The 11326-nt window shown below is 50.0% G+C and overlaps 1 protein-coding gene across 1 annotated transcript; it reads left to right on the top strand.

The window, feature by feature from the left end:
* Window positions 1–1048: 1048 nt before the first annotated feature.
* On the top strand, window positions 1049–7529 carry xkr4 (XK related 4). The gene is made up of 4 exons (XM_061694019.1): window positions 1049–2043; window positions 4902–5101; window positions 6271–6625; window positions 6765–7529. The coding sequence occupies exons 1-4, from the start codon at window positions 1439–1441 to the stop codon at window positions 7363–7365; spliced, it is 1761 nt and encodes a 586-aa protein (XP_061550003.1). The 5' UTR covers window positions 1049–1438; the 3' UTR covers window positions 7366–7529.
* The last annotated feature ends 3797 nt before the right edge of the window (window positions 7530–11326 follow it).

Consider the following 11326-nt stretch of genomic DNA (forward strand, 5'->3'; position numbering starts at 1 on the left):
TGAACTGTTTTACTCCCCTATCTTGCAACTACAATGAGATGTAATTTAAGCCGCTGAACTGTCCATTTGTGAGCTAAATCCTAAAATTGGAACTGTAGTTGCGGCAAGACATTTGTAAAGAGCATGACCCAGAACAGGAGAAGTGAAAGAAAGTGAATCAATAATGTCTCTTTGATTCAGAATGTATAGTACATGATACAGTGTGTGCTGTAAGTTTTCATCCATCGGAAAAATAAACGGTTCATGAAAAAACATGAATAGGGTATCTAAAAACATTTAAAAAAAAAAAAAAAGACTGTTTGATTGTTACTGCATTGTTGTACTGTACACATTTGTCGCTGACTCAAATGTAGAATATGAAACAGTTTATGATAATATTGCATGCAGGTGACGTGCATATGTTATCAGAATAGATTTGCACAGAATTCACTCATGAGTTATGGCCTATATTGTATTATTGGCCTTCTACTTCACAGATGCTGTTATGGTGTTATTAATGTGAAGCTGTGTGCCAGCAACAACGCAGTTGGATTCATGCTGATCAGGTTTCTCACCCATGGTTTCAAGCTCTTGAACATTGGAGGAGGTTGGGGGATGGAAAAAGGAGTTTGAAGAACAACAACAACAAAAGTTAGACGTTGAGAAAGATTTGGAGAAAAATGCCGAATGTCTGGAAAGAGGGTTGATAGAGGCTGAATGAGCGGGAGAAGAGTCAACAGAAGAATCGTGCAAAGAAACTGATAAGGGCGTATCTCCTCGTGTGTCCCTGTATCCGAGGTCGCCCGGTGGGAGACGTCAGGGGGGGGGGGGCGACGCCAGCGATCGGGTTCCCCCCGCAAGTCAGTCAGCAGCCCGAGTATGACAGGAGATACGAAAGTATTTGAGGTACGTCTTCCGCAAAGCACAACTCGTGACAGAAAGGCCAAAGATGGTTGAGGTCAAAGTTCACAACAGATTCACGTGTCAGAGTGCACACAGAGAGCCTGGGATTTGATTGCCATGGTTACGGCTTTTCCACTCGTGTGTGTGTGTGTGTGTGTTTTGTACCAATAAGCACCGAAAGTGTGCGTGCCGGGGGGGGGGACGGAGAGCGATGATGTCATCGGTTTTGCCGGCTGCCATTGAGAACGTCGGTGGCCGCGGCCGCCCTCCTCTCCTCTTCGCACTGTCCATCCATCATCACGTCATCTCGCGCACGCTCGTCCGAAGGAGCCCGCTTATGCTTACGGTGGGACGGTGATGCGAACCGAAGCACCTTTTGTTGCTCGTGGATTATGATCTGCCGGCAGCGTAGCGAAGCTGCTCCTGCCGAGAAACGAGGAGGAGGAGGCGCAGAAGGGTGTCGACGGCGAGAGGAGGAGGAGGAGGAGGAGGAGGAGGAGAAGCTCCCGAGGCGGAGGGCGAAATAATCCACGAGTGTCGTTGGAAACTCGTAAGAATGGCTGCTAAATCGGACGGGGTCCTGAAAACGAAGAAGAGCGACGTGGCCTTCACCCCCCTGCAGAACTCGGAGCACTGCGGCTCGGCGCAAGGGCTGCACCCGGGCTGCCGGCCCGACTCCGCGTGCACCGGCGACGGGGACTTCGCCAACGGAGAGTCGCGATGCTGCGCCAAGTCGGCGCGCGTCCGCTCGGGCGAGGAGCCGCAGAAGTACTCGGCGTGGGACTGCCTGTGGATCGTCGCCGCAGTGGCCGTGTACGCGGCCGACGTGGGCACCGACGTGTGGCTGTCGGTCGACTACTACCTGCACCGGGACTACTGGTGGTTCGGCCTGACGCTCGTCTTCGTCGTGCTGGGCTCCTTCTCGGTGCAGCTCTTCAGCTTCCGATGGTTCGTTCACGACTCGGGCGCGGAATCCGCCGCGGACGCCAAGAAGCTGCTGAGCGGCTCGGCCTCGCACGGCGACGTGAACGCTCCGCATCCCCCGACCGCCGCGATGGGCAGCCGCGCTCGGAAACGCTCGGCCTCCTCCTCCTCCTTCTCCTTCTGCGTGTGCTTCTGTCAGTCCCTCATCCACATCCTCCAGCTGGGCCAGATATGGAGGTAGGACGGGTTGTGCGGAATGAGCACATGACACAGCCTGGTCCCGTTTGGAATCACAATGCCATCTCGTGCGGCTGCCATCTTTGCCCCTGACACAGTAAAAACACGATATTGTTGGACAGAGGCAGAGTCTAGGATCCGAGGGTTTGGCTTTGGTTTTAGGGCTGCGCCAGCACCGGTCGGTGGCGCCTCGGCTTCAGTGTTCGCGCAACGGCGAGCTTCTCTCGTACCGATTCAAACCGGGGACGGTGGCCTGACCACCCGGATCGTTTCCTATAAAGGGGGGGAAACACATCAGCTAATTCCTGCGTAGTAACATTAACGGTGACCTAAGATTGAATGCGGCAGCAGCAGCAAAAAAAAAAAAAAAAAAAAGACTGGTCATGACAATAGTGTGTTGGTCGTGGGGGGGGGGGGGGGGGGGCACGTTAAGAAACGTGCCACCTAATGTATACCGGTTGGAGCCGGAGCTTGACGTGGTGCATGGCGGGAGCGAGCGGGAGGGAGACGACTTCTTCGGGACCGGGACGACGGCGGTGGTGGCTTTGAAGCACATGGGGGCAACACCCTGACTCGAGGAGGCGGTAAAGGCGTCTGGGAAGGCATCTCTGAGTTCAGCTGCACAGTCCCTCAGAACACGGCCAGATATGTTATCTGGGCCCGGGGGCTTTTCGTCCGTCGATCATATCGAGAGATCTTTTCACTCTGTCCGGGTCAGCGTCAGCACTCGGTCACCAGGAAGGGGCTGGAGTCTTGCGTGCCTCAAAGCGGAGCAAAGAAGTCATTTCGCTCATTTAGGTGGAGCTGTCGCAGGTCTGCGGCGAGAGTCCGGAATGGTCTGGATACCACGCCACAGACCCCTGCTGTCACTGACGTGGTGGGCGATGTTCCTGGAGTGCTCCCTCTTGGCCTCCCTGACGCCACGGGACAAATTGGCCCTGGCTGTCCCCAGGCCCTCCTCACCTCAGATCTAAAAGCCGCGTTGCGGACTTTCGGTGGTCTGTAGACCTCCCCCGACAGCCATGGCTTCTGATTAGCGCGGACAGCGACGGACTTGGCGACCGTGACAGCATCCTCGCGCTTGCCGACGGAGGCAGTAACGGTCTCTGTGTGCTCCTGGAGGTCTGCGATGGAGTTGGAAGTGGCAGCCTGTCTGAGCACGGTCCAGTCTGCGGTGGCGAGACGGACTTGAAGCGCCTCGAGGGACCCTTGCGGCCCCACTCGTACCCGTTTCCTAACTGGTTGGGAGACTTTAACCAGTGGTCTGTAAGCTGGCATTTAGCATAACAGTGAGATGGTCAAGCGCCTGCGCCCGTCTGGCCTGAAAGGGTAACGTGGGTCTCCGTCCCCATGGGAACACCACCTGCGGAAGGGGCCGTAGGGGTCGGGTGCAGCGCGAGCCGGCCGAAGGCGGGGACCTCGGTGGTCCGATCCCCGGCTACAGAAGCTCGCTCTGGGGAGGTGGAACGTCACGTCCCTGGCGGGGAAGGAGCCCGAGCTGGTGCGTGAGTTGGAGAAGTTCCAACTGGCCATAGTCGGGCGCCCCTCCACGCACAGCTTGGGCTCTGGTACCGGTCCTTTGCTGAGGCAAACAAAACACTTGGGCCTAGGAGGAGTTCAGCGACTGTACGTACTGTTAGATCATTTCATAGCTGTAGTAATTATACGGGAAACTTGCCTGACCTCAACGGGTTGGGTATGGCACGATTGTGTACCGCGACAATATTTCCTCGCCTGTACATTTCTCTTTGCACAGAACCTAATCTGCATTCATATTCTCGGCTCACACCTCCCCGATTGACATACCGCTGCTGCGTTTAACCGCTGTGAGTGTGCTGCCGCAATGCATTTAGGAACATCTAATACATCTTTATGAAAGCCTGGGGTTAATCACGCGGAATGTATTTGACATACATACGAATCATGCGTCCATGAGCACGTCCGTACTCCAGGCCCGATCGGGTTTGTTGGGCGAGCCTGCTTTGTTGCAACACTAACTTTGAGTTTTCCGCGGTGATTTAAGGAGGGGGCGTGACTGCAGTTCAACAGCAGCCGTTCAAAGCAGTCACTGTCAAAGTATCTCCGTCGGGAAACTCTAACGCCACAAAATATTTCACTGCGCGAAGTGTGTCCACCTTTTACATGATTCGTACCCGTCTTGCAGAGGTCCCTCTGACAGGGCGAAAAGAGCAGCTTACATAACATTCAACATGGACGCATGAACCTTGATCTCACAGGGCGGAGTGCAGGTTACTGTATGAACGCATTTGTTATGAGTTCTAAAAAATACATGGTGTATTAACCTGGCGGGGGGGGGGGGTGATCATAGTGAGCCACGTGAGCGTCACCCACGATCGCAGCCGTTCTCCCCTCGAACGAAATATGAGTTTGCGTATTTAAATGCGGGCGCGGACATTTTTGTGCGTACGGCGTTTTCTGGATTTGGGTCGGAAATCTTTTTTTGCACGAGGCCCCTGAAGCGCTGTGCCGAAGAGCATGAAAATGAGCGTTTTCAGTACAATGAGTGCATCTGTTTGTTTGTTTTTTTCCAATACTGATTTCAAAGCAAAAAAACCAAAATACAATAAATAATAAACAAATAATAAGGGCGGGCCTTATTTTTCAATATATTCATTTATCGTGATAGTTTTGGGGAAAATGTATCATCAAGACAATAACTCTGTGACTGCGAACCCAATGTATACACTCTCGGGGCGGCATACAATTATCCACACAATCCCGCCCAACTTCAGCATTAGCGTTCCATTTTGTGTATGGTTGATATTTGTCCGACGTAGATGTAACACGATGTGCTAACAACTCTGCTTCGTTGCAATTTTGGCATCGTTTTCTTCCAGGTACCTCCATACGATTTATCTGGGCATTCGGAGTCGTCGGAGCGCTGAGAAGGACCGGTGGCGCTACCGCTGGAGGATGATCTATGAGTTTGCGGACGTCAGCATGCTGCACCTGCTGGCCACCTTTCTCGAGAGCGCGCCACAGTTGGTGCTGCAATTGTGCATCATCATACAGACGCACAAACTTCAGGCTGCGCAAGGTCAAATGCGCATTGCGTCATCGAAGTCAACCGCGTTGTATGTTGTAAAGTGGTTTTGTCGTGCGCGTGCGTTAGTATGTACTGTACGCCGTTCCATATTCCATCCAACTAGTAATTATTTACCCGATTTAAAAAAAAAATCAATCAATCAAGTCAGTAACGGCTTGTGAATAGCAGGCAGGCCGGGGGGGGCCACTGGACCGAGAGCTCGAAGGAACAGGAAGTCCAATTTACACACCGTGAAAGAGGGACAAGAAAAAAAAGGAAAGAGAGAAAAAAGAAAAAAGAAAAATGCTGCCTGGACGAGTTGCTCCACTGTCGATGTAACTGAACTTCCCAATGCTCACCGCAAACTACATTTGTAAGCAAATTGAAAATATGACGTTGGCTCGCACGTTTGGAATGTAATCATCATCGTCGTCGTCATCACTCTATCGAAGATGGAGATTTATAATATTGTTGCATTTCATGTTTTCCCGACAACGACATACCATAATATTGTGCATTGTGATCCGAGGCAATATTGACATGCATAAGGAGCGAAACAACCGAGACGCAAAACAGTCCACTGCTCGATTCAGTTCATTTAATATACTGTCGAGCCTAATTGCACGACTTGCTAACCAGACAAATGAGCAGGGCTAACATTTAGAGATCGACAGCGCAATCGGTACGAAGCAGGGAAGAAAACAGACACCAGTACAAGTACAATCATTTTGAAATAGATTCAACAATTTGCAACAATCGAACACATTCATGGTGATTATGTTTTGATTTCAAAACAAAAACTAACAAAAAAAACCCCCCCAAAAAACTGGTAATACCGATCCGAAATTCACTAAAACCGCATGAGATTAACTGCGGCGAGATTCGATGTCATCTCGAAAGCGTAAATTTAGACCCACACTCCGCCGGCAAATTGCCGACGCCCCGACCGACCGACACGCCGTCGCTGTGCCGTTCCGCTGGTCTTTGCGCCAAATTGGCAAACGCGCGCGAGCCTCGCACTTGCACAAAAATAACGTTTTTGCTCTCCAGCCCAAAAATCGAGTCTTGCCCGAAATGTTTGTGCACGCGCATCCTGAACCAATCTGCCCCGGGCCGGAAACAATGTCTGTGTTCCGTGAAAGTGAAATCTCTGCGCGCGCGCGTGTGTGTGTCTCTCTCAGGTATGACGGCAGCAGCCTCCCTCGTCTCCTTGGCCTGGGCCCTGGCCTCCTATCAGAAGGCCCTGCGGGAGTCTCGGGATGATAAGAAACCCGTCACCTACCTAGCTGTGATCATTCAATTCTGCTGGCACTTCTTCACTATCGCAGCGAGGGTCATCACCTTTGCCCTGTTTGCATCGGTGTTCCAACTCTACTTTGGCATCTTCATCGTGCTACACTGGTGCACCATGACCTTTTGGATTGTCCACTGCGAGACGGACTTCTGCATCAGCAAGTGGGAAGAAATTGTGTTCGACATGGTGGTGGGCATTATTTACATCTTTTCCTGGTTCAACGTGAAGGAGGGACGGACAAGGTGAGAAGGAAATCAGTTGGGTGGATCTATTACTATTTCAAAAAAATACCTATCCTTCGATGACACGAGTATAAGAAAACAAAAGTTAAGCGATGTACAGTAAAAGATTTCTTTGTGTCTATCTTGTGCTTTGGCGCAGGTGTCGTCTTTTTATCTACTACCTGGTAATACTGGTGGAGAATGCAGCTCTCAGTGCGTTGTGGTACATCTACCGCTCACCTCACCCCACCGACTCCTTTGCTGTGCCAGCACTCTGCGTCATCTTCAGTAGCTTCCTCACAGGGGTGGTTTTCTTGCTCATGTACTATGCTTTTTTCCATCCGAACGGGCCACGTTTTGGACAGTCGCCAAGCTGCCAGCGCCTCGACCTGGACGCCGCTGCTCAATTCTCAACGCTACCGTCGGAGGTCGGCGGCGATTCCCTGCGCTCCAACCGGGGAGCCGCGGCGACGCTGGAACGCGACGCTGCAAAATACATAGAAAGGGACGGCTGCGTGCCGGTGTTTCAGGTGCGACCCACCGCGCCGTCCACGCCGTCGTCTCGTGCTCCGCGTCTCGACGAGACCGTCGTCAAGATCGATCTTTGTAGGAACCGCTACCCGGCCTGGGAGCGCCACGTCCTCGACCGTAGTATACGGAAGGCCGTTCTGGCCATAGACTGCTCCCTGACTCCTCCGCGGCTGCAGTATAAAGATGATGCCCTGGTACAAGAAAGATTGGAGTATGAAACGACATTATAGTGCTCTCGGCAGCCAGGATCAGGCAAAACGGACTGCGGCAATAATGTGACGACCAGCTTCATCTTTCCCCCTTCTTTCTTTGGCAATGCAGTGACCTTCCGAGGGGAATTTTGCCAAGGAGGTGAAGCTCATTCGCTGTCTCCTGAGGTTCCTACGGTTTTTTTTTTGTTAGCATTTTTTTTTTTTTTTTTTTTTTACTTCGGCTCATCAGGGAAAGCCTGTGTGGTATCGGAAAAATGCATATCAACAGAGTGCTTCGAAACTCAACACCCCCCCCCCCCCCCCCCCCCCCCAAAGAGGCTGAGGCACTGTTTTGTTCCAGGTGGGTTGGGTTAGGGTTATCAAGCGCAAATCCATAAGGATGTCCATGTCGTTCCATGGTCCAGGTTTGAAGTCACGAGATATAACTGACACTTACACTGCGGAAGAAAATATCCCTGATTCAGAATTACAAATCATAATAATAAACGGAAAAGTCACGTTTGTCTTACTGTGCGGGTGCCCTTGATGTTTGAGAGTTCTGTTGACCTGATGGGTGTGTACATCTCACATCAATTTGACAACACTATCTGCTCCCTTTCCCTAGTGCCAAAACGTTTCCTTGGAAATATTGAGGAAGCGGAGCGCCTTAGAGATGGGATGGTAGTCTCGCCGCAAGTGCAAGACTTTGAATCACCCTAGATCATTCCGGTCCTCACCGGAAGAAGGTGAACTACTTGAAGAAAACGGTGGCAGTTAGCATTTATTCTCAGTTGGATGGGAAAAAGGGTAGAACGAATAGATGCAAGGGTCGAGTCGGACACTCAAATCCGCAGCCTTGATTTCTTTCCAACTCACCAAATGCCATCAAATAAGAAACCTACCCGGCAGCTCAAGTCTAAAAGAAAGCAGCGCAGCCTCCTACACCCAGCTGGGCTGAAGTTCCGCCTGTTGATGTAGCGAAGGGGAGCAGGTGAAATGAGGACTGCGCCAGATGGCATTCGAAAGGAAATGACAGGTGCGGAGAATGGAGACGAAAGAGCCAGGAAGGAGAGGAGAGGAAGAGGAAGAGAGAGAGCGAAGCCACCGAGGATGTACAATGCTCGAACGCAACGGGGCATTTTCTTACTTTTTCAGATCAGCCCTAAGCCCTCTACTGAAGTCATTGGGATTCTTCTTCTGTGTGTGCGGTCCAGTGCAAAAGTCTTGGGTCGCCATTAAAGATGTTGCTTCAACGATTATAATAGGCCGTAGCACACCGCAACGTTGGTCAGTCAAGCGCAGACCTCAACCGAGGCCAAACTGTTGACACGAAGGACTCCCGTCACTGCATGACGGGACCTGTATCTGCACCTTTATCAGTATCGCCGCCGAAACTCAATAGGTTCTTCCTCGGTCCGTGCAAAAGCGCTTTACATTGGTTGGGTATTTTGGGGAAATCGTGCTCAGAACGGCTGCCGTGACAACGAGCATGAGAACAATGAAGCTCAAGGTGGCCTAAGACTTTGCGCAATGCTGTGTGTGTGTGTGTGTGTGTATGGGTGGTGTATGGATATATAGCGCGTGCAAATACGTATTCCTGTATTCCGATATGTACGTTCATCGTAACTCGCCACTGCCCCTTGTGGCATTGAATGGGATTCCGCGACGGGAGTACCGATACTTGTTTGTTCGGACGAAGACAGTAGCCCACAAATGTACACCGGATTCTCAGAGCACAACCACAATCCACTTGAGCAGGATGTCAAAATAGTTTGACCTTAAACAAAATAAAAATATATAATATATATATATTTCAGGGAATAATGGGATGTTAAAGGAAGCACATTATCACACAATGGTGGTGCCATTTTGTCAAATCCATCGCTTAGACAAATTAGCATCCAGGGTTTGTTTTGTTGTTGTTGTTTTTAAATGGTTTGGAATGTGCAGTGGATTTTTCCAAGGGAAGCGAAAATCACAAAGGCAATTGCATAATCAGAACGATACTGTTGATCTATGAAGCCAATCCTGGACTTCAATACGTGCACTCAGCGAAAAAAGGCTGCATTTTTGATTTTCATTGTACCGGCCGATAATGCCAATTGACGGCGGCCGACTGGTTAGCGCATCCGCCCGTCACAGTTCTGAGGACCGGGGTTCAAACCCGGCCTCGCCTGTGTGGAGTTTGCATGTTCTCGCCGTGCCTGCGTGGGATTTCTCCGGAAAATGAATGACCGAATAACGCCAATTGCATTTTTTCTTTCTGACATGTTGTCTTGGTGCTCGCTTCCCAATACCATTTTGGGTATTTTTTTTTTTTTTTTTTTTTTACAACCTCTTGAACAAATGAGTGAAACCCAAACTGCTTGCAACAATAGCGTGTTGAAACAAATTTGATTTGCTTTTTTTCACAGTCGACTCGTGTGTCTTTTTGCGTGTGAACTGCAGTGTCGGGGTCTACTGAGGAGGGGGCGGACTCATTTTTGACTTCAAAGTTTTGTTCATTTGAGCTTTTGTTTTAGTTGGTTCAAATAAACAAATGGTGCTAAAGAGATTAGACACAGACGAAAATGAATGAACACAGGATTCCAGATGGCACAAGTGTTCCTTTTCACTTCAGAAGCCCCTATTCAGCTCCTTTTTTTTGGGGGTGGGGGGGGGGGGGAATCCACATTGGCCAGAGAGTTGCTTTGATCATGTAACGTTAAACTAACAGGCAATTAGGAGAATAGTGTGTGTCATCATCACGGCGGCCCCAGATTGCCCAGTTCAGTCTTGTGTAGTATTTTGATTGAACCTTTAGCGTGGGCGATAGAAGACATTTGACTGATTTTACTTAAATCATCAGACATGATATGAGCTTTGTTATGTGGTATTGGTGTTTCTTTTTGAATGAACTTGGCTACTTCAACTTCTTGCTGTCTTGTCGGTAAATTGCATTTGGAACTGACTAGACGAATTATTCAACACTGCTTTTTTAAAATAAGGTTTTTGTTGTTGTTCCCTCCTTGCGGTGTCGGATGTCCCTTTAAACAGTTTGACACTCAAGTCACACACCAGCAACCAGTAATTAAAAAGACGCGGCGATAGGAAGAGGGACAAGACAAAATGGAATCCTATCTGAATATATATATATATATATAAAATACTTTCCCCTGTCTCTCTCGTGTTCAAATATACTCAAAACAACCACCGTAGCTCCAACTGCACAACACTAATCTAACAAAAGAGCTTGTAAGCCCACAAAGTTTTGCCTTGAAAAGATGATGTTGAGTTTTGATGGTGTCAGAGGGGCAACGTGTGTACGTGATTGCAGAGGTACAATCCACGATGGTCCATTTTCGACAGCGCTTGTCCCCGATACTTTTCGATGACGTGATTGGTAATCGTTTGTCCGCCAGATTAGCGGTCCGGATCTGGAGGAGGAGATCAGCTTGAAACAGAAAGACGAGTAGACTAGACTAGACGTGTTCGTTTTTGTTTGATGGTTCTTTTGGGTAAAACCCTAATCGGTTGACAATAGCTGTGTTCTCATTTTTCCGGTCTCCGTGGATGCGCTGAAATGAGGGCTCTAAAGTTGCCAATGCGTCCACCTCCTCGATGGCAACCGTCCAGAGATGGGTGACGTCATAACAAAGCTATCTGTAGGGCCACAGGTAACCGGAGCCCACATCCACTGACGAGGCAAGAGGCACAGTGTACCTTGCCTCCCTCATCACATGACATAGTTTCATTGAGTTAGTCCAGGGTGTGGAGTTCACAGCCTAAAAGGATTCTTACAATGGACAGATGTTGCATCGAAGTGAATTTATATTTGCTGGATCCGAGGACCGGGGTTCGGCCCCGCCTGTGCGGAGTTTGCATGCTCTCCCCGTGCCTGCGTGGCTTTTCTCCGGGCACTCCGCTTTCCTCCCGCGTCCCAAAAAACACGCGCGGTAGGTGCATTGGAGACGCTCAATTGCCCGTAGGTGTGAATGGGAGTGCGGATGCTAACTCCAAG

This window comes from Phycodurus eques, chromosome 13 (assembly GCF_024500275.1).
Source record: "Phycodurus eques isolate BA_2022a chromosome 13, UOR_Pequ_1.1, whole genome shotgun sequence".
Classification (NCBI taxonomy): domain Eukaryota; kingdom Metazoa; phylum Chordata; class Actinopteri; order Syngnathiformes; family Syngnathidae; genus Phycodurus; species Phycodurus eques.

Excerpts from the sequence above, each read along its gene's own strand:
- xkr4 (XM_061694019.1), top strand. The coding sequence starts at position 1,439 with ATGGCTGCTAAATCGGACGGGGTCCTGAAAACGAAGAAGAGCGACGTG. Across the intron at positions 5,102-6,270 it reads CAAACTTCAGGCTGCGCAAG|GTATGACGGCAGCAGCCTCC; the intron begins GTCAAATGCGCA and ends TGTCTCTCTCAG. Across the intron at positions 6,626-6,764 it reads GTGAAGGAGGGACGGACAAG|GTGTCGTCTTTTTATCTACT; the intron begins GTGAGAAGGAAA and ends GCTTTGGCGCAG.